This window comes from Pecten maximus, chromosome 11 (assembly GCF_902652985.1).
Source record: "Pecten maximus chromosome 11, xPecMax1.1, whole genome shotgun sequence".
In the NCBI taxonomy this organism is placed as follows: domain Eukaryota; kingdom Metazoa; phylum Mollusca; class Bivalvia; order Pectinida; family Pectinidae; genus Pecten; species Pecten maximus.
The window spans coordinates 12,611,499-12,635,400 of NC_047025.1; the positions used below are offsets into that span (position 1 = coordinate 12,611,499).

The window sequence follows — 23,902 nt, forward strand, 5'->3', positions numbered from 1 at the left end:
TAGTTAAACAAGTGTCCTCTGTAAGGTAACGTCAGAATCTCGCAGTTATCTCCCTTCAAACAGTATTTTCGATATAGATTTGCAAAAATCGATGCAGGTGTAGATATTTACAAGACATTATTCTTATTGTTTATTCAAAATAGTTCCTGAAATGTTCACAACATTATAAGCATAGTTAATACATTTCTGTGCACATCTACTTTGAATGACGGACTACAATGACGTGCCTCATACTTGGAAACTAATAGTATAAGCGAATCATTACCCCTAGTTATAGAAATTACCACCAGAGGTCTCAAATTCCGGGCTTCCGCCGAAGAGAAATTTATACTGAATATACCTTTTTTCATGTAATAGCACATTATTTGTAGTCTTGATAGTTTTCATAAATGTATATATAGTTCAACTACATCATATATGAACCGAAAGAAACTACAAAATGAACTGTGAAAGGAAATATAACGAAAATGAAAGTGAGAGATTGTGACGTCACAACTCGTAGGTGATTGTAATATGGCAGGCGTAAACGCCTCCATAAAAAGGGAATTCAGAATTGTGTGTCAACAAGTGGATGAACTTGATTAAAACATTACAAATATGTAACAAGTAGAATCTCTACAATGTGAAGCTATGTCACTGAGGTGTCTGTTTTAGACATATAACACCCATTGATATGTTATGTTTCCACTCAAACTGACCAATTCTATTTTGGAGAATTATTCCATTGAAATTATTTCTATTTTTGATATAACTGATGCTATACTATCGTCTACTTAGTAACCAATATTGCTTTTTTTAGCAATATATCATTAATTTAGTATTTAAATATGGAACATAGCATCTTTCTGCCAGGTCTAACTGGAATATCTTCAGAAGAAGACTTATATAGACTTAGCCTGTTGTCTCATTCTTTTATTATATGTGTATTGTTAATAAAATATTTTGAAATTGAACACCCATTCATTTGCGTATATCTGTCGAAATGGAGAGAATCTGACATACCACAACCTTCATTATCATATCTTCCATACTTTATATCTCGTCTTGTCTAAACTCCATCCATCATTAGTAACAATCTAACACAGAAGTCAGGATATCACGACACTAGTCGGGTGATGAATCGGTTCTTTCCTATAGAACTGTATATATTTCAATGAGTCAATGTAAATGATGGTCAAACCCCTCCGTCTTCAATATCCTTTTTCTCTTCCACATTTTTCACTTCCTGTTTAACGTCACAGTCCATTTCATTATTTGCAGAGTCCTTTGTATTTCTTGAGGTTGTATTCTCCCCCTCCCCGTTAGAATTCTCCGGATCACTCGGAGCATCATCAAACTCCTTCAAATCGCTAAGCATAGATTCTGCCATTTTCCGACGCTCTCGCTGTTCTTCGTGTTCTTTGACTGTAAAGGTAACAAAAATGTGCATTTACTTCCTTCCGTCTTCTGAGTATGCCATAAGCAATCTTTAAAATATACATTCTTTTTGAGTATGCCATAAGCAATCTTTAAAATATACATTCTTTTTCTGTTGTATTAAATCACATCGCTGTCAATAATATAAACTAGAAAATGTCTATGATATAAAGGCGCCCACTGCCACTTGAAACTTTGAAACAGTTTGGTGAGGATCGCATCAGCAGTTCCTGAGATTAGCTAGTTACATTGCATCAAGACAGGACGAGACTGGATATGATGGGACAGACATGGATAACACTATATGCCCCCCCCCCCCCCCCCCCCCCCCCCATTTCATGGCAGGGGCATGAAAAGATATCTTAAATTACTACATATTTGTCCACATACTGCAATAAATGTTTTTTCAATGCTTCCAATTTTCGTGTATTTATCAAAAGTTTGAAGCTGGATGAATGTCTTTTTTTCCCACAAAATATGAGCTGGACTATAAATTTATTTTACTATCTATTTCTTTTCTGGAAATTAGTGAAAATTGGAGCTCTTCTTGGACTAGTCAAAATGGGCCTAAACAAATGTTACAACTTGGTAAAGAAAATCACATAATATCATTAATTACCCCAAAAAAATCCAAATGAGCTTAACGAATCGCTACAATTTAACCATGTCCGTAAATGGATTAGTGAAGGGGAGAGTTACGCCTGATTAAAGCATTTCTTAAGCTGTTTACCTAGTTCTTCCAACTCCAGTCCAAACAGACGGAGGTAGTGGCAACGTTCGTGCTTGCCAACAAAAGGTCGAGTTGATGTTTTTCCTTTCCACCCACACACGATGATATCACAGGCCGGTTCAGCATCACTAGAACAGGTCAAAGGTCATCCTTATACCTACTGCTGCATAATATTGTTTACAAATTTATGATTTCCATTTCGGTAAAACTACACACTTTATTTCAGAATGTTAATAAACAGAAAAATACAAATTGTTTATATTAAATATCTCTTTTACTTTTGCAGTGATTTGTAACATTGATACCTATATATAAGATTACCTGTTTGTTGGGCAGTACTTGAAGACGGCGCTTCCTGGGCCTTAAATCAAAGAAAAACAAACTGAAATTTCAGTCACTTTAACAAGACAATCAGAGATAGAAATAGACTCTCAACAGAGAGATTAATTTTAAACCCTAAATTCAGACATGAATTATAATTTTAGAACCTTAATTTAGACATCAAACTCATACAGATACCAAAAAAGAAAAGATTAAATTCAAACAGTACCATATATAAGCTGAATTTTCTTCAGAACCATTTTCCCCCCTAGAATTGTCCCGAATGATATATCTTTTACTGGAATATAGTCCACAGTTAATGGTAGAATGATTGTTAATGGTTATGCTATAATCCACTTACTGATTCTTTTGAATTGTTCCCTTGCATCATCTGTGAAACGTTCAAAGTACGGATTGTCCTGAGAGAGCAGGGTAAGCATATCTTCTCGTCCGAAGTGGAGCGTCCGTCCTGTTATCATGTTGTGTAAGGCTCCGAGGCCCTGTAAATCCATACAATACAATAAAGGTCAGAAACAAAGGATAAGTTTCAGGAAGTGGATCTAAATCTACAATCCAGTCTAGTACCCACATACTCCATTATGTATCTTCAATGAAGAAAAGTTTTAATTTGTGGGCTTCATTATCACAAAATAAAAACACTGTTCCTATTCTGGGATTCCATCACCGGATATTTAGACTGTAAAGCAGGGAGCTTGTCTATCAATATGAAAAACAGTAATAATACTTGATTGTTTAATACATATCTGTAACATTTCTGGGAATATTTTAAAGCTAAAGACCAACGACATTCTGTATGATTTTCTGAATATAGAGATGAAGACATCACTTTCGAATGTAATATATGAAAGCTAGTAGTACTAACCGTACATATTTAATTGGTATAAAGGTACTTTCTGTATATCACTTCCGGCAAGTATTGCAAATAATCAAATTCATCACCACACTCATCGTCAGCAATGTGGGATGATTTGTGTGCACCAAAATAAATTTGTTTACAGTATACAATGAAAAAAGTGTCAGGACAGTCCACCTTTTACCTGAGAAATAAGACAATGGTAAGGTTTGGAGGGGTACTCACCTCTTGATTCAATCTGAAGTCACATTCTGTGACTAAGGGAGATGGACTCCTTCCAAAGGCTTTCACACCTGTGTTAACAAACTATCAAAAAGATCCAATTAATTATCTGTACCTTAAAATCTTTTATATTAAAATCTTCAATTATGACTGTATGGAATGACATTATTTACTCCTGGGCTATTCCAGTAAAACATCCATCATACCCTAAAGCTCCAGGTTTTACAGAGGAATCACTCCAGGAATACTTTACATCGACTAGTGTTAAAAGAATACTGACCTCTGCATAAATTGATTTATTTTGAAGTCTTGGTTTTAGCTGATTTCATTTTCAATTTTTATTTACTGGAAAAAACCCTTATACAACAATATTTTACAAGTATACTTTAACTTGATTTAATAGCAAATACTGAATTATGATGAAACACACATTTAACATTAATTTATCAGAAAATCGATCAATTACCCATCTGATAGGATCAACTGAATGTAGAGGAACTAAAACATGTGTAACAACATCAAATTGTTGTCAACATCTTGAGTTCAGTTAAAAAGCAATATTATTGTGATATACATCTCTTAATTATTTACAACAACTGTGAAACAACTTTTATCAACTTATATCAATCACTCTTGTTAGCCAGGATACAAGTTCTCAAGGGTCTGACTGGGAGGAAACTAGAGTACCGGAAGAAAACCCACATGGTGGGGCAGGTGACCAGGTACCTTTTCATGTTTGATCAGGGAATCGAACCCTGGTCACCTAGTGAGAGACAAGTGTGTTACCACTGTACCACCTAAATATTGATTGTAGTTTTATGTAAGCCTACCTTCACTCTGTTGCAATTCCTCTGGAGTAAGTTACGTATGGATTTAGAAACGTAGTATAGGGACCGAATCCTCCCCGAGTCTGTGCGATATAAGATCTGGTCAGTCGCCAGCTTATCATTGATACTGTAGAATTCTCTGTAATCAGTTATTCATCAGATTTCAATAAAAATCTAAACAATTAAACCTCCAATAGCATAATATTGATATATAATTTATTACCTAGTAACTTTTCAAGAAATCTCGCTATGGATACTCATGCCAAAACAAGACATTATTATTCATGATTATACTTGTTGATGGTATCCTGCATAAGCTTTCACGAAAAAATTGAATAACAAAATAAAATACAACATTTTAAACTCAGTGTGGTCATATCAACAATATCTGGTTTACAGCATATTTCTCACTTTCTCAATGGAGGACATTTTACAAAGGAAATTTGTTTACATTTACTTGGTTTGACAATTCAGCCATTATCATCAATAGATTTGATCCATAAAAGTTCTATTGATAAAAGAACAAATTATACTATACCTGATAGGTGTAAATAACGGGTCGTCGTTCTTCAGGAACAAGAAAGGGTCTTCTTTATATCCCTGCATTCGCTTGTTGTGCTTGCCAGCAAACGCCCTGAGAAATGGTTCAGAATTAGTAGGATAAATAATTACAAGCATGTCTTATTGTGTTACTTTGTAACGATAACTGTGTTATCAACTTGTGATGAATCTCTTATCAAAAAACTTCTGGAGGAAAATAGAAGATAATTTCCACTCCTCTTGTTCATCTGTCCATCATTCCATCTCCCCAACATGACACATCATCTGTCCATCATTCCATCTCCCCAACATGACACATCATCTGTCCATCATTCCATCTCCCCAACATGACACATTTTATTTTGAGTGTACCTCAGGTACTATTCCAAATTTTGCATGCAGGTTGACTGATTTAGTATTGTTAAACGTTCTATCAACAGCAATGGTCATTTAAGGACAGCTCCACATGTGCGAGATGCATGTGCTTTGGGAGGCTGCAGTATGTTTGTGTTTGTCTCAGTAAGATAGTGCTACCTCACTGAAGTATACCACCGAAGACATCCAACAGGACACCTTGCCCGGTCATATTATACTGATAAGAAACATGTGGAAAGGTGGAAAAACCGACAAAAGTAGTTGTGACATTTTAACTTTTTATTTCCATCATCTAGAGGTTATCCTGGCCATATATTTCAGTTACTTTCCTCACATTAGTAATGACACAATATACCATTGTGAAGTAGATGCTACTGGATCAATACATTGAGATACTAGCCTACCTATCATTAGGGTGCTGGTTCTCGGCTTTCCTCTTTTCTCCCTGTGTCGCCGTGCCAGAAGTCTCATCTCCCGTATCTGCCTTCCCCGCATCAGGGACTGTGTCTGCCTTCCCCGTGTCGGAGACTGTGTCTGCCTTCCCCGTGTCGGAGACTGTGTCTGCCTTCCCTGTGTCTGTGCTAGTGCTGTCAGGGTTTTCTACTGTATTGGTGTCCATGCCATTATCTGTTTTCTGAGTCAAAGTTTCTGTAACATCACCTGTCTGTTCCACACATTTCCCTGCAACTGCTGTTGGTGAAATATTCCTCAATAAATAAATCTCACTACATATCAGGTACATTCCAGTATACCGTTAACATACTTAGTTTGGTGCGTTTAAATTTTAGTGAGGTATCAAATAAAAACAGATAATTTCATGATGAAATTGCACTGCTACAATGTTTGCCATAGAAACCATACAGAAACTACACAAAGTGCATTCATGACTTATCAGAGAGCTTCAAACAAGAAAATTGCTCATATACGTACGTTTACTGTATCTACTTAACAAGGACTCCAGATTTGTCAAACAGAATCCCACAAAGAAGTATTTAGATAAATGCTACATAATCAGCTAAATTTTCTTCTGTGTTACTATACATACAATTTTTCTTCATTTTTGAGTACTCCTGTAGAATATGTATTTCACTTGAATAGTCCGAATATTTTTGTATGTTTAAATTTTATATAAAATTCAACAAATTTATCTGATAATTTTATGTAAGAAAATTGAGCTGGATTTTGCCAAAACTTAATTTTATCTGTTGAATTTCAGAGTAGCTGGCACAGACAATTTAACCTGTTGCTTTTGACTGCATTGAAATCAGTTTTCACAGCTTCATACAATTGATCAGTTCAACTTTAATGAACTGAAATGTACGTGTTTGACAATCTCTACTTTCTTAAACTAAATCTGGCTTGAAAAAAAAAATCATTATTGTTCTGAAATATGTAATACCTCCAACATCGCATCTCTGAATTTGATTTGAATGCCTAGCAACACTTGAATCTAGACATTTTAAGGAAAAAATTAAGACCTTTTCCCTACATCCAACAATGCTTCCCTATTGAAAATTTTAAGACAACAATACTTCCCTATTAAAAATTTTAAGTCAAGGAATTTCCTTAAGCTTAAGTTAGAGACGTTGATTAAACCAGGTTAGACGGTCTCATACTTAATGTATTTTTAATTGCCTGGAAAGACTGATTTTATTGGCTTGATATATTTTTTTATCTGTAGGTGTTAACCGACTACTTATCAGAATAATAATATTATTACAATAGCTGTTTTTCCGAGGATAGCAGTAAACACTGCGGAGAAAGAACTAAAAGTTTTACCATTTTCCTTTGGGACAGACTGCCAAGGAAGGTGTTGTTTTTTGTTGAGGACAGCTATGAAGAATCCACCAGTATCCTGATGATGAGGAAGTACTCGGACGCTAATAACAACAAAATATGAGGGGTCAAGTACGGACAATAATTCTAACAATAGAAACAATTTTTTAAAAATCACAATCAAACTAAAAACAATGAATCAAATAGCATTGTGTCTAACAAACCCCTCACAAAACAAAAATATATATATTTTTTATATCAGTATCAGAAAATCTCACAATTTACTTCATGAATTTTGTAACCATGAGATGGCATATTAAAAAGTTCAACATTCTCTATGATTTATCAATAACATTATGTAGATTTATTTACCAGCGGTCCAGATTTATGGCCTTAGCTACATCTGCAGTAGGACAGAAGAATGAAGCATTCATGTTAGGGACTTTATTCTCCTTGGCTGCCTCGTACGTCTCGTACCACTGTCCTTTGTCCAGACCACCGAAGAATAGCTGCCAACATATGTACATGAAGTATAGAGTCAGTCCTAATCTATCAAAGATTGATAAACGTATCAATCTAACTGCGTTGATTTAAGACCCATTAATTGGTTAAAGTAAGATAAACCCATGCCCAAAGTAAAAAAGTTCCATTAACAGGTAGTGCATGAAATCAGGCTATTTGTTTCGTTTGATATAGGTCAAAATATAGGTGAGAGTGACTTAGTTTTGGTGCATCACCAAGGTGAACCCATGACCCAAATATGAAGTTCCAGTGACTAGTTGCATAGCAGACAAAGCCTAGACAAACATGTTCGTTGATGTAGGTCAAGGTCAAAATGTAGGTCAGGGTAATCAAGTGACATGTCGTATAGGAAGTATGACTTGACAAACTCTTTACTGATGTAGGTCAAAGGTCAAAAGGTAGGTCAGAGTGACCTACTTTTGGTACATGACACACCATCTCACAGTGTAGGAGACAGAGCCTGGACAAGATATAGTATGGTAGGATGGACGGATATTCAGAGAGACATAATGTAAAATTATACTCCCCCTCCCTAGTTCCCGAAGTGCACTAATAAAGTTTGTTTAAGTGATATCAATGATATTGTTTGGAACAGATTCTGTTTTTGAAATGAAGTTCATAAAAATATGAACTGCAAAATGTATTTTTTATAGATCAATCACAAATGTCATGTAATTCACAATAAATAATATGATTGTTTTTTTTAATCCATCTGGTTCCTATATAGACATACTACATCCCATACTTATCAATCCCCTCACAAAAGACGCCTTATTTCCATGAACACCAAACTTCTGATGACTTTAGTGGTAAGTCCCATTACTTTCAAGGATTTAAGACCAAAGACATACTGAAATGTTTGTGTATAAACATTCTGGTTTTCATCTTTGATACGGAACCATGAAAATAAATACAACAAATATAGTTGAAATTCACCTATTCATCTATAAGAGATACCCACAAAATCTCTTACTGTCATGAGACTCATAATAGCTTGAAACCATGAAGAAAGTCGCCACGAACATTTCATGTTGTTTGATACCTCAGTAACCCACTAACCCGCCAACTTCACCCTCATCAAACACTCCAATCTTTCAGGTGTAATATTTCCTGTTGTATGATACCTCAGTAACCCACTAACCTGCCAACTTCACCCTCATCAAACACTCCAATCTTTCAGGTGTAATATTTCCTGTTGTATGATACCTCAGTAACCCACTAACCCACCAACTTCACCCTCATCAAACACGCCAATCTATCAGGTGTAATCTCCCTTACCTTCCAGGAAGTGAGACCAGGCACATACTTCAGTCCAGGTAGCTCGCTACTGACGTCCACCAACTCCACACTACCTGTGTAACGAAAACTACTGAACATAAGTAAAATCTTGGTTATACATTAAACGGAGATGACTCAACATGACAAGGTCATAGATTTAGAACAAACTTGATGCTGATACACTTTCCCATCCATAAGTATTGAGGATGCCATAAGAAGAAATTTTGCAAATATAATGAATAAATAAAACAAGAGGCATTAGTTATCACTGTATTATAGTGTATCCATCTGGAGAACACAATTTTTTTTTAAATACGGACCACTAAAACAAGTTATTTAATTCAAGCAGTACCATATACTAAGCCACATTTCTTCAACAACCATCATTTTTTTTTCCCTGGAGATCTTCTGTAGGATATGGATTATATTTTACTGGAAAATCCCAAATCTGACTATTTTTTTTTTAAGAAAAGTACCAGTAAACCAATTTACCTTTACACTGGTCTAACATTGCCGCTATCACAGCCTCGTCCTCCACTGGATTAAACGAACACGTGGAATACACAAGCCGACCACCCACAGTTAATTGCTCTAGACCTCGCCTCAGGATCTTTGTCTGTTGTCTGTAGACAGGAAAACACCAACAATGACCTGTAGAGCTGAACTAATCAATTGTTTTCCTTTCGCTTGTGTTTTATTTAATTAGGTCCACTGACAGATTAGCAGAAGTCCTCTAGTAATTATTACCGTATTTATCCTGTAATTTGCCCAGGGCCAAACACATAAATTTGAATTGAGGACGGGGTGGGCTTATTACCAGACAGTTAAATAGCACTGCTTAGCATTACAGACACTGATGGGCTTATAACCAGGCATAGGATTAATTACGGTTAAATAAAATGTGGTTGCTAGGCAAAGCTATGGAGTAAACAGCATATATCTATGAGTTACGGTACTTGCATGGGAGTATATTTATATCTCTGACACAGAGATTAAATTTCCTGTCCCAATCACAGAGCCACTCTCTCGGACGCGGGGATTAAATTTCCTGTTCCAATCACAGAACTACTGACATCACATGCATCAGGTATGTATATATTGATAAACAGTCTTATAAAAGAAGGTAGGAAATCTCATGCTATGTCCTAGATACTCAATCAAATATCTCAAGTGTTTTTACCTGTGTAGGTTGATGGCTTGATTCATGCTCCATTTGTCCCAGATATCAAAGTTTTTCCTCATGGTTCCGTCGCCACTAGTAAATACAAAAATATACCATTCCTGGTAAAAATGAGAAAGTAAACACTCTCAACCAATTGAAAGACATGTTGCTTTAAACCATTTGATATTACAGAAACAAATCATAACGAAACCATTTGATATTACAGAAACAAATCATAACTAAATACGACTACACTTTAGAGTAACTAAAACAATGACTGGTTGTCTAGAGCCTGCCATGTGAATGCTTAACAATGCATATTAGTTTTTGGTCAAAGAGCTATTTTGTTAAATTGGGCGTTTTAGTGATTTTTTTTTTAAATGATCATTAATTTACTGCTTTGTTTTTTTTATTAGTGGGTGGGTAGGGGGTCAGAGGTGGAAAGGGGAAGTATCGTACATAGACAAAATTTCTTCACATGAAATTCACATGAAAATTTTCACGTGAAAAGGGCATAAAAGTGAAATTAACATGAAATTATTCATGCAAATTTCACATGAATTTCACACGAATCCCACATGAAAATTTTTGCCTGTGTAACATACTGCATTTTTTACACAGGTTCACCTCACCTGCAAGGAACATCACAGAGAACTCGGTCAAACATCACAAAGTCCTGGGGACCATCCTGTAAATAGATAATCAATGGTAATTGAGTTGCATAACATTATGATCATAGTACTAAAAGAAAAATATCTGATGAAGCAGGGATCAACTTTTTGACCACTAAACAAACATATCATGAACAATAGTGACCATTAATTATCAAATATAACAGACAGCCAACACCTATCCTGCTAACCTAACAGGAGGACTTAAGGTTTTTCAAAAGAAGCAGTTAATTCAAACAGTGCAATATATTAACCCCTTTCTTGCCAGCACCCACTACGCATAGAATTTCATTTCTTCTCCGGAGTCCTCCTGTAGAAGATGTATGGAAAAAGCCCGAATACAAGTTACTTTTAAGTATTTTTATGTTTAAAGGTACAATATCTTCACAAATTTTTCAAATTTCTTTCTTTTTTTACACTTTAATAGTGATTTTACCTATCATTACTTTTAAGTCACAAAATTTTGGAAAAGCAAACCATTGATGTTATACAATATATTGGCACATTAATTTACAATTTATAATTTAAACATTATTTATTTTACAATTAGGTATATATACATGCAAGGGGAGAAAGCCAGAGTATCTGGAAAAAACCCAGACGATGACCCCATAAATTTTCATGTCTGATCTAGGAATTTTAAGCTAGAGACGTACCCCACACCTGAGTTTGGGCAGACTAGTGGCATCATGGTTAATGATAGCACAGCAAGGACTCTGTAGGCGTTTCACCTGGTGTACCATCAAGTAGCAACGCTTGTTATCTACATCATTGGCAATTACAAATCCATCTGAAATATATTGTTTCTATAAAATATCAAAGCGTACAACCATAATTAATAACATTTAATGAAGTATTGTCCACAAAACATCCTACTGTTTGGTATAGTAACTGTCACTGTTTTTTTCAGATAATTACAATTTCAGTTTTACCAAATGTCTTATTAAAAGAAAAGGGCTGTATTTATATCAAAATCATGAAACAAACTATAGAATTATTTTGAGTGTCATTAAAAAAAAAATTATTTTGAGTGTCATTTAAAAAGAAATATATTCTGTCCTCCAAAAAAAAAAGAACCCACTGAAATAAGTATATTTTAATAAATATATAACTTAATAAGAAATTCAATAATTCCACTTACAATAACATTTGCTTTTCGAAAAGTCTAGACAGAATTCATTAAGAGTTTCCACAAGAAGAATTATTTTAGAGTTAATATTGAATTCATTTTTTTCAAATTAATGTTACAAAAGAATGTTACAAACACTCGACTGCCTACCTGGTTCTACAGTTGAGTCACCAGAATGAAGATATTCGATTAGCTGTGAGGTCTTGGAGCCAGGAGCAGCACACATATCCAGTACCTATATACACAAGGAAAACCATCACAGATTTGACTTTTAATCTCAACAAATACTTAACCCTAAGTTTGATGTTTAAACATTAGAAAAAAAGGGCACAAAGGAACATGTAATATGGTTGTTTTAAAATGTTTTCCTAATCTTCATTTCATTTCTCCTGTGAGTAACCATTGTCTCATGCTTGAATGGCCCCAGTTATACCATATAGCATAACATGTATACAAGAGCACATTTTAACATCAATTTAAGGCAATGTCTGTATTAGATCAATTTTATTGTGCATGACACTGTAAATTCATTTCAGAAAAAAAAAAACAGTTAAGTTTTTTAAATGCGTATTTTTCCACTAAAAGCTTGATGAAATGTAAAATTAAACAAATTATTAAAATTTGTCAAAATACAGTTTTTAGATTTGACTGCAGCAACAATGTTTGCAACCAAAATAAATTTAACAAAACATATCAGCTTCCTATCACTAGTAATGAGTGAATATCAAATTCTGCTAAACTTGAGTTCTTAATAACTAGGTTTCTGATAGAGTAATGGTAACACATCCTCGGCGGCACTATTTCTTAATTAAATGAGATTTACACCTTGGGCCGAGGATGCTGGTAACTCTAGCTGGCTCTGACCACTGTATGGTGGGGTATAACATTACCTTATGATGGTAACTCTGGCTCTGACCACTGTATGGTGGGGTATAACATTACCTTATGATGGTAACTCTAGCTCTGACCACTGTATGGTGGGGTATAACATTACCTTATGATGGTAACTCTAGCTCTGACCACTGTATGGTGGGGTATAACATTACCTTATGATGGTAACTCTAGCTCTGACCACTGTATGGTGGGGTATAACATTACCTTATGATGGTAACTCTAGCTCTGACCACTGTATGGTGGGGTATAACATTACCTTATGATGGTAACTCTAGCTCTGACCACTGTATGGTGGGGTATAACATTACCTTATGATGAGGTTTGATGTCCATAACCAACGGCGGGATCATCGACACAGCTTCTTGGCGACTTATGTTTCCCTATATTAAACAAATCTACTCATGAATCTGATATTCTGCTCTGCGCAATCCACATTCAACATTTTATCAACATTTTAACACAATAAATAAATGTTTTAAAAGTTGTTGTATAAGAACATCGGTTTTTAAGAGAAATATGTTCTTTTTCCTTTGTTGATTTTAACAGAGGACCCCTCTTAATTTTCTGGCACAAAATCAAGATTCTTTCATTAGGCAGGAAAGCTTAAGAAATGGTACGCTAAGATTGTTCAACATAAAAATGTATCACATAAAATCAATTTAAATATGATTTTTGTGGCAAATTTTTGTCAAGTACAAACTAAACAGTTGATGGCTATATATACTGAACACAGGGACTTGGTACAAATCCCAAACTTACTATCCATATATATATATGTGTGTATCATACAAACTTATGAACCATTGAGTAGGAATTTGTGCCAAGTCCCTGTGGCACGAACCACTTGAATGATATCCTAACCCAATACACCTAGTAATATATATGTATAAACATACACTTTCAGTTTCGAACACCAGGAATTTTTTCAGTTTCTCAAGGCGGGCAACATGTCTGACCTCCTTCTTGGACAGATTGATCTGCCAGCCCAGTTCGTCCGGGTACCTAACAATGACCAAGAGATGTGTCACATATATGAGTGTCTAGACTCAATAAAATAATGAAGAATAATTGGAAACAATTTTTTGTTTAACAAATCTCTTTCTAATATCTCATTGGAAATAATGATTTTTTCTTCTCCTACATTTACCCAGGTGACTGAAGCACTGTTTTTCAGCACTTCTCAAGCAAGGAACAATTTGATACAAAATGTATCAGGATTTTTCACGATACATATAATCCCCACAATACTGTAATTTTTAATAACAGTACATGTCATATGCTCTGTACCAGTGCTTGTCAAAAAATAGATTATTCATCATACCATGTGAGATTCTTGGGCACCAACTTCTTTTGCTCCTCAAAATCATCATCGCTAGATTTCATCAAGTCATTCAGGTATTCGCCTTTAACTATTTTCATCAACTCCTTTGATTGTCTGAAAAACAATACATTGCAAAATCCAATATATGTATACATAAATCTAAATGTGTCGGATTCTGTCCACTGTGTTTAATATCATTGGTCAAAATTACTGATAAATAGGTATGTTGAGGAAATTGTAGTCAGCAGAGATATGGTAATACAAAACACAATTGTTACTTTATGAATTTATTTTTCACTAAACCTTAAGAGATTCCAGAGCAATATGTTGAGTGATTGTGCTTACCCTTTGAAGCCTGTTATCCTAAATGTTACAGGCAAAGGTTCCTGAAGAGTCTTGATGAAGTTGTCCCATTCTCCATCTGGCACCATACCAACACCCTGTAGAAAAGATCAGAGGTCAATATAATATAGGAAATAGTACTGTAGCCAAGTAAACAACTGAGCTTATATTTTCAAATAAAAATTATGAGCTCCAGTCAAGTAAATAAACATATACAACACACTAAAATCTTTTTGTGTTCTTTTCAATGATTGATTTTGCTACAATTCTTTGATTCTGTATAGCTAATAGCGAAATTTACTTTAAGTGTAATAGACTTCAATCATACCCAGGTATATCTCATATTATATATAATTATCATTAGTGAAAATTTCCATTCATAGAATACTGAGAGCAGGATACATATGTTAAAGTGTTTATACCTGATGTGTCGTGAAGCACATGCACCCAGTATATGGTAGTCTTAATTATACAATACAAGACCAAATTTGACTTTTTATATATATGTACATATTGTACTCACAGAGTAAAATTTCTCGAACAGTTCATTCCTGCGAACAGAGAGATCATAGTTGCCTCTACCCTGGTTTTTGTGCTGAAAAAAACAACAAAGAAATAAAACATCAAACAGACATAGGCCTTATATATATCTATGCCATAAAATGCTATATTTAAACAACGACAGTATTAATATTTCTAATATGTTTTATGTTACTTCAGCATGCATTCAGCAGCCTTACTCTGTTGAATTTGTACATTTTAATTACACGCAGATCATATTGGATACTTGACTTATCAAAATCAAATATTTTCTGATTGGTTATGTTCAATATTGATTTTAGAGTCTTCCAATACGCTTGTAAAGCGACAGTCTCAAAGGATTTGATATCTGGCGAAAAGAAGGAATTCCATTCGACATTGTGATTTAGGCAGCTCATGACCAAACTGAGCATAGTTTTGTCTAGCGATCTTCAGCCTGTCGAGGAAGCATAGGTACTAATTAACCAGGTAAGCTGATTTACATGCAACAAATATTTGATGTGTACGTTATAAACACATTGGGACAATATTAAATGACACACGTGTCTGAAGTGTTTATAAGGATTTCACAAGAATACATGATTTGAGATCAATTTTTAGATAAAAACATTATAAACCTGATGCTTCCTTCTTCCTGAGCGTTTGTTTCGAGGCATCTCTGCTGACAATCCACGAGAAATGGTTTTTATAACTGACGAAACTTGATGTAATTTTACAAAACAAACCCGCATGGAGAAAAAACCGGAAGTTCCAAAGCGACACCAGCGCCCCTGTATTTTTGTTCTGAACAAGAATGATCGGCCTTGTTCACTTGAAATTGCCTCGCGGGGGAGTTTATCACATACGGATTATTAACACTTATTACGTAACAAAGGACTAGTATACATAAAATTGCAAGAATTAATAGAATACCATATAGAAATTTATATAATGGTCACAAATTAATAAAGTCTTGACAGAGACCTATATTCTTGACCTATATTCTGGTCTTGAGTAGGCGGTGTCGATTTAGAACCATTAAGATAACATAAAATAACTTTAATTAAAATCAATTTAAATCGATGTAATGTGTTACGATGTTTTTCTCTTTTCTTGATACCTGTGATACCTGCACACGTGTATACGTGTTGTTTTAGGTAATTGTCGTGTTATTTTTTGGAAAGTTGAAAATTCTTTTTATCTACTTAATTATAGCAGAGACATATATACTGTATATATGTCTCTGCTTATAGTGACGTTAATTTCTATATTCCCTATATGTACTTAGTGATGTTAATTTCTATATCCCCTATACGTACTAGTGATGTTAATTTCTATATTCCCTATACGTATACGTACTTAGTGACGTTAATTTCTATATTACCTATACGTACTTAGTGATGTTAATTTCTATATTCCCTATACGTATACGTACTTAGTGATGTTAATTTCTATATTCCCTATATGTACTTAGTGATGTTAATTTCTATATTCCCTATATGTACTTAGTGACGTTAATTTCTATATTCCCTATACGTACTTAGTGGTGTTAATTTCTATATTCCCTGTATGTACTTAGTGATGTTAATTTCTATATTCCCTATACGTATACGTACTTAGTGATGTTAATTTCTATATTCCCTATATATACTTAGTGATGTTAATTTCTATATTCCCTATACGTATACGTACTTAGTGATGTTAATTTCTATATTCCCTATATGTACTTAGTGATGTTAATTTCTATATCCCCTATACGTACTTAGTGATGTTAATTTCTATATTCCCTATACGTACTTAGTGATGTTAATTTCTATATTCCCTGTTCGTACTAAGTGATGTTACTTTCTATATTCCCTATACGTACTTAGTGATGTTAATTTCTATATTCCCTATACGTATATGTACTTAGTGATGTTAATTTCTATATTCCCTATACGTACTTAGTGATGTTAATTTCTATATTCCCTATATGTATATGTACTTAGTGATGTTAATTTCTATATTCCCTATACGTACTTAGTGATGTTAATTTCTATATTCCCTATACGTATATGTACTTAGTGATGTTAATTTCTATATTCCCTGTTCGTACTTAGTGATGTTAATTTCTATATTCCCTATACGTACTTAGTGACGTTAATTTCTATATTCCCTATATGTACTTAGTGATGTTAATTTATATATTCCCTATACGTACTTAGTGATGTTAATTTCTATATTCCCTATATATACTTAGTGATGTTAATTTCTATATTCCCTATACGTACTTAGTGATGTTAATTTCTATATTCCCTGTACTTAGTGATGTTAATTTCTATATTCCCTATACGTACTTAGTGATGTTAATTTCTATATTCCCTATACGTACTTAGTGATGTTAATTTCTATATTCCCTATACGTATACGTACTTAGTGATGTTAATTTCTATATTCCCTATACGTACTTAGTGATGTTAATTTCTATATTCCCTATACGTACTTAGTGATGTTAATTTCTATATTCCCTATACGTACTTAGTGATGTTAATTTCTATATTCCCTATATGTACTAAGTGATGTTAATTTCCATATTCATTATACGTACTTAGTGATGTTAATTTCTATATTCCCTATACGTACTTAGTGATGTTAATTTCTATATTCCCTATATGTACTTAGTGATGTTAATTTATATATTCCCTATACGTACTTAGTGATGTTAATTTCTATATCCCCTATACGTATTTAGTGATGTTAATTTCTATATTACCTATATGTACTTAGTGATGTTAATTTCTATATTCCCTATACGTACTAAGTGATGTTAATTTCTATATTCCCTATACGTACTTAGTGATGTTAATTTCTATATTCCCTGTACTTAGTGATGTTAATTTCTATATCCCCTATACGTACTTAGTGATGTTAATTTCTATATCCCCTATACGTATACGTACTTAGTGATGTTAATTTCTATATTCCCTATTCGTACTTAGTGATGTTAATTTCTATATCCCCTATTCGTACTTAGTGATGTTAATTTCTATATCCCCTATTCGTACTAAGTGATGTTAATTTCTATATTACCTATATGTACTTAGTGACGTTAATTTCTATATTTCCTATATGTACTTAGTGACGTTAATTTCTATATTTCCTATACGTACTTAGTGACGTTAATTTCTATATCCCCTATACGTACTTAGTGATGTTAATTTATGTATTCCCTATACGTACTTAGTGATGTTAATTTCTATATTCCCTATACGTACTTAGTGATGTTAATTTCTATATCCCCTATAAGTACTTAGTGATGTTAATTGATGTATTCCCTATACGTACTTAGTGATGTTAATTTCTATATTCCCTATATGTACTAAGTGATGTTAATTTCTATATTCCCTATACGTACTTAGTGATGTTAATTTCTATATCCCCTATACGTACTTAGTGATGTTAATTTCTATATTCCCTATATGTACTTAGTGATGTTAATTTCTATATTCCCTATACGTACTTAGTGATGTTAATTTCTATATCCCCTATACGTACTTAGTGATGTTAATTTCTATATTCCCTATATGTACTTAGTGATGTTAATTTCTATATTCCCTATACGTACTTAGTGATGTTAATTTCTATATTCCCTATACGTACTTAGTGATGTTAATTTCTATATCCCCTATACGTACTTAGTGATGTTAATTTCTATATTCCCTATATGTACTTAGTGATGTTAATTTCTATATTCCCTATACGTATACGTACTTAGTGATGTTAATTTCTATATTCCCTATACGTACTTAGTGATGTTAATTTCTATATCCCCTATACGTACTTAGTGATGTTAATTTCTATATTCCCTATATGTACTTAGTGATGTTAATTTCTATATTCCCTATACGTATACGTACTTAGTGATGTTAATTTCTATATTCCCTATACGTACTTAGTGATGTTAATTTCTATATTCCCTATACGTACTTAGTGGTGTTAATTTCTATATTCCCTATACGTACTTAGTGATGTTAATTTCTATATTCCCTGTTTGATGTTTGTCACGTGTATATTCCGCCCTTTACTATATAATGAACCCCGGGTGTGTCATTCGATTGTCATTCAGAAAGCTAACTCATACACATATCATTATAAGATATATGTTGCATCATGGCGGATCCGGACTCTATCTTTTGGAAAGAAATCCTTTTTCATTTTTATATACCAATTGTAAACTTCCGGTTAGTTTTCTTTTCTTCCTGGTGTGAAAAGAAAGTAACAGCACTCATCTCGTAATCTTAACCTGTCTGATGTCAATGAGACAATCATCTCTATTTTGCTGATACATACTCTGGACCTCTTACAGATACTGAATCACACGTGGCTAGATATCCAGTAAAATAAATCTTCCAATAAACTTCTACAACTTCCTTCCAAATCATTATCAGATGCCTTGTATTCTTAATTTTCCATGAGGCATGACTGCCATATCAAGCATCAAAAATCACGATAAGAAATTGTTAAAATAAATCAAATATATCCCTAAGTCGAAAACCCAGTTAGAGCACTGAAAATATTTTATATTGTAGAGATTATTGTGAAAGGAATGATTTACTAATTATTGCTTGTTCCCTTGTTTAATTTATTGATAATTATACTAATATTTAATTTACATTTTATTGAAAAATTTAAGGATTTGGAGATCAAGACTTGAATGTTTACGAGGCTGAATTATGATAGAGAAGTATGAAGATCCTTCGGTGGCAACCACGGAAACTGGCGAAGCTTACATGTGGCTTTGTAACACTTTGTATGATGGTGTTAATTATACATGTAATACACACTGTATGGGTGGATAACAAGTGTTCAATGGAGGAGTCCAGCTCCCTTCTGGAGGATGTGGTAATTATAAGTCACTGTAAACAACATTCAACAGAAATCTTTAAATATTTCAAGCTGGAAATATTACACTCTAACTAACTGTATTGGCTACAATTTGGAATTAGTATTTCTATATAGCAAACTATTAGGTCACACACATTTATCATTGTGTTAATTGGTTCAAAGGTAATGTGCTATAACATACACATAATTTACACTGTAGACTTATCTGTGATCATAGATTTGGACTATGTACAGTGACTTAACTGGTACACAACTTTCCAACCTGTGTGTGTCATTTAAGCAATGAACACTAGTGGTTTTAATGTTGTTATAGTCGATATGGCAGCAAGATGTATGGTGGGCAAATGGCATGGGCACCCGTTAGGGTTTCCATGCTACATTTGCCCACCATACATCTTGCTGCCATATCGACTATAACAACATTAAAACCACTGTTCAATACTTATATTTACATTGTCTTACCCTTTTCGTCAAATTTGGAAAAAACTTAACCAACACAAAAAAATCCCGCATTTTTTAATGTCACATGACCCACTGGGTGTTATAGGCGTATGGTGGCAACTGCCTCTTAGCATTGTGTCAATGGGGAAATGCGGAGCAAATGTAAATATATGATCATGTGTTTATGGGGATTTGTGCCGAGTCCCTGTTACTTGGAGTTATATAGACAGCTGTACATCCAACAGTTATTGGTAAAAGTCATGTAATTTTAACCAAAGTCATCACCTTATAACCTAAGTCAGGTATTAAAATCAAGAAAATTACAAAAATATATATATATTTTTTAATAATAAATCATTTACAGTACAAATATCTATCACCAACTTTGCATTTGTTTCTTCCATTGGATGTGAAATAATATGTGTTCAAAGTTTATATCAGAAAAAAAACTGCTTGTATAAAGTGTCAAATATGGTCTCTGTCCCTCAACTGATAGATGATGATTCTTTGGCTCAGTTGGTAGAGATTATGAGACGACCTGGCCAGGGTTTCAATTACTGACTGGGCATTCCTAACCATGAAAGGGCACTTGGCAGGATTAACTTTCCTATTACTGTTTTCTTTCAGTGCCAGAGGTATAGAGACCATAGTGTAGATGGTAATCTTTGTAATGACCTGTGTGAAAAGCAGACTATCAACTTTGTCAAGTGTACCAACTACCGTCGTGGAAAAAAGGTACTGATCATGGAATGTGATGGCGGATGCTTGGCAGGGGAGACAATCAAAGTTGTCATGAAGAACAAACCCAGAAATAAAGATGAAGAATATGATAGACTAGTTTTGCCTTTGAATGATGACGGTACAGTTTCTAAAGACGGACTGGAAATCGCTAAGATTCTGATGAAAAACAAAGCTTTTGGAGATATGCATTTCACCGTATCATCCAAACAAAATATTTTCTCTGAACTTTGGTCCATGGACTTACGATCAGTATGTGAAATCTGCAACGTATAAAAACGCTGACCATGTGGCCTTATTGAACATATGGTCTTTACTTCAACAAGATGAATATTTATTTATGAAAGTATATCAAGATGTGCCATATGTGCCTCGTCTGTATGGCACTTGTGGAGAGTTCTATTTCATGGAATATGCCCCTCCTGGAGATATTCTCAGTCCAGGGTTCTTTGTGACAACTCCTTGGTCTAAACGTGCTGAAATTGCATTAAAACTGATGGATGTTGCACAATCATTTGATACAGATTTTCATCAACCACTGCATTTTTGTGATGTGAAAGTGGATAATTTTGGTGTTGGTGCAGACTTGCGAGTTAAAATCCTGGATTCAGATTCACTGTTTTTCGATGAAAAAATGTCAATGAATTTAAAAGGTCATTGTACCCAAGACTTGGACTGTGACTTTTTTGACTGCCGAGGATCGTGTGATGTCCATAAAAAAACATGTAATGGAAGGAGAGTGAACAACAATCTGCAGGTTTGTAATCAACTGATCTCTCAGTAAAATCAACAAAACATTGTTTTATATATAATAATTATATATATAATCATTATAACTATTTAAAAGTAGCATGAAATATTCTGAAGAGTTCTGATCTTCTCTCCAAAGTTTATATTTTTCTTGTATTAAATCCAACAGCCAAAAAATATAAATCTGCAATTTGAAGATACTAGTAGTCCGTAGTTTTTAAGACACCGTGCTGTATGCACTAGAACTGCATCGGCAGTCAACTTTATCAAAGCAAAGTGAAGTAATTCTAATAGATCAGAATGTACTGTATATTCTTCTTCTTCCATAATCTCATTCTCGAGTGTAATAAATTCCACGTGTATTGAAAAGTTCTGTTAAGTTGTTAAGAGTATATTATTCGAAGTTTAGATTTTCATCAAACATAACAGCCACAACAGTACTTTCCTGAAATAAAATCAGTCCATCAGGTGATTTCCAAACAGATTAAAGACAATAATTATAAATGTTATCTAGAAATTGTCTTCTGTAGTGTAAATTACGGCTCAGTTCTATCTTTCAAAATTTCAGAACATTTGTGAGGACATCTTCATTGACAGACCGCCAAACTTTTTTCGGGGCTTGCTGCATGATGCACCACCCGCCATCGCAGGTGAACTGACCACAGTGTTACAGGATTGTGCCTACCCCAACAAAAATATCGGCAAGGTTGTAAGATCTCCAACAGCCACAGAAGTCATGGAGAAGCTGTACAAACTGCTCCAGACCAAAACACATTGATAGAAAATTAACAGGAGAGATTTCATAAGAAATTCACATCAAGGTGACTCATTGACTGGCCGAGGAATGTTTTAATTCAATTTGTAGTCTACATTGTATTTTACAACATCTAGCTCAATATTGACTACATATATATATATATATAGTTAAATATGAAATAAATTATCAATAGAAGAACTTTTTTATTTTCCCACCATGAAAAAGCTGGTGATAAATACTGGTATAGCATCCATCTGTCACACTTATGTTTAAAATTTGTTAATCGTTTCTCAGTCAATGGTTGTTTTGTAAGTAGATATTTTTGTGTTGAAGTTCCTTTGAAGTCTATCAATAGGAAAAAAATGAAAATTATTATGATTTAAGGTTTCTAACACATATCAAACTAATTTGAAAAAATTGATGGGGTGATGGTGCAAAAATCTACAATACAGACATTTTTGTTTAGTCCTGTTATCATCAAAACATAGAAGCAAAATAACTGTAAATTTACTTATATTTTAATAGTATGATTTTAACATATTGGCATAATGATCAATGTTTTGGTACACCTAAAATATTAAAAAGATATCGAGAAACAATAATTTATATACATGTATGCACATTCATAATTTAGCATGATGTCATGTCGACTGTAAATGATTATTTTTCCCCAAAGTTTCATTCAGCTTGATGTTTATAACATGTACCTGTACTATGATAATATAGTTTGAATCTGATAATTTTATTTTAACATCGATCTAGATGTATGATGTGCCATAATGTTTTTTATCGGACAGGAAAACGATGCCTTGTAATAAGTACAAACATATCTAGGCTGTTAAGCAGCCAACAAAACTTACTTTATTGTCCTCAAATAAGCCCACCCTTCCATTTACATTAGTTTTTGTGTTGGCCCCCTGATGTTATCACTATTTCTTGGGAAGGTTTTGATGGATCTTTCACAGATTTGTTTATGTTGGTTTCTTTTGATCATTTTCCACATGCGTACTCATTTTTGAGACTGATAAGGAAAAAATGGCTATTATATATACTGTTCATTGTGTATGTACATGTATATAGAGGATATCTAACAGTGTTTTCAGTAATACCAAATATATTTCACGAGTGGGGCTAATATCTAAATATTAGCCACACGAGTGTGCAGCACGAGTGAAAAATATCAAAATATTAGCCACACGAGTGAAATATATTTGGTATTACTGAAGACACTGTTAGATATTCTGTTTACTACATTTTTTATCAACGAAAAACCTACCCCGTATGCTAACTAGGCCTACAGCGATAATTTGTAAACAAAAAAAGTAGTTCCCCCTGTCCAGGTGCTGACATATATGTCGGGCTTTCTGATTGGTCAATTATTTTTGTATTTTCTAATCATTAATTTGATTGGTC

At 33.8% G+C, this 23,902-nt stretch overlaps 2 protein-coding genes across 4 annotated transcripts; one reads left to right on the forward strand and one right to left on the reverse strand.

Moving 5' to 3' along the window:
- Positions 1-790: 790 nt before the first annotated feature.
- LOC117337335 (RNA cytosine-C(5)-methyltransferase NSUN2-like) lies at positions 791-15,711 on the reverse strand. 3 transcript variants are annotated; one of them, XM_033898260.1, is made up of 23 exons: positions 15,558-15,711; positions 14,924-14,995; positions 14,404-14,498; positions 14,059-14,172; positions 13,634-13,739; positions 13,046-13,117; positions 11,994-12,078; positions 11,371-11,504; positions 10,676-10,731; positions 10,062-10,136; positions 9,374-9,504; positions 8,882-8,955; positions 7,454-7,590; positions 7,085-7,185; positions 5,885-5,995; positions 5,710-5,830; positions 4,929-5,024; positions 4,394-4,529; positions 3,567-3,647; positions 2,829-2,967; positions 2,468-2,507; positions 2,147-2,274; positions 791-1,404 (listed from the first exon to the last, which is right to left on the reverse strand). In XM_033898260.1, exons 1-23 carry the CDS (start codon positions 15,669-15,671, stop codon positions 1,175-1,177), a joined length of 2,448 nt encoding a protein of 815 aa, XP_033754151.1. In that variant the 5' UTR covers positions 15,672-15,711; the 3' UTR covers positions 791-1,174. The 3 variants fall into 3 exon arrangements, with proteins under 3 accessions (XP_033754151.1, XP_033754150.1, XP_033754149.1); XM_033898259.1 differs by having other exon boundaries at positions 5,710-5,992; XM_033898258.1 differs by having other exon boundaries at positions 5,710-5,995.
- Positions 15,712-19,154: 3,443 nt separating this feature from the next.
- On the forward strand, positions 19,155-23,587 carry LOC117337338 (divergent protein kinase domain 1C-like). Its single transcript, XM_033898262.1, is given in 5 exon segments — positions 19,155-19,293; positions 19,592-19,800; positions 20,872-21,231; positions 21,233-21,739; positions 22,301-23,587. Coding segments are annotated over 4 exon segments (1,233 nt in total). The 5' UTR covers positions 19,155-19,293; positions 19,592-19,644; the 3' UTR covers positions 22,511-23,587.
- Positions 23,588-23,902: the final 315 nt, after the last annotated feature.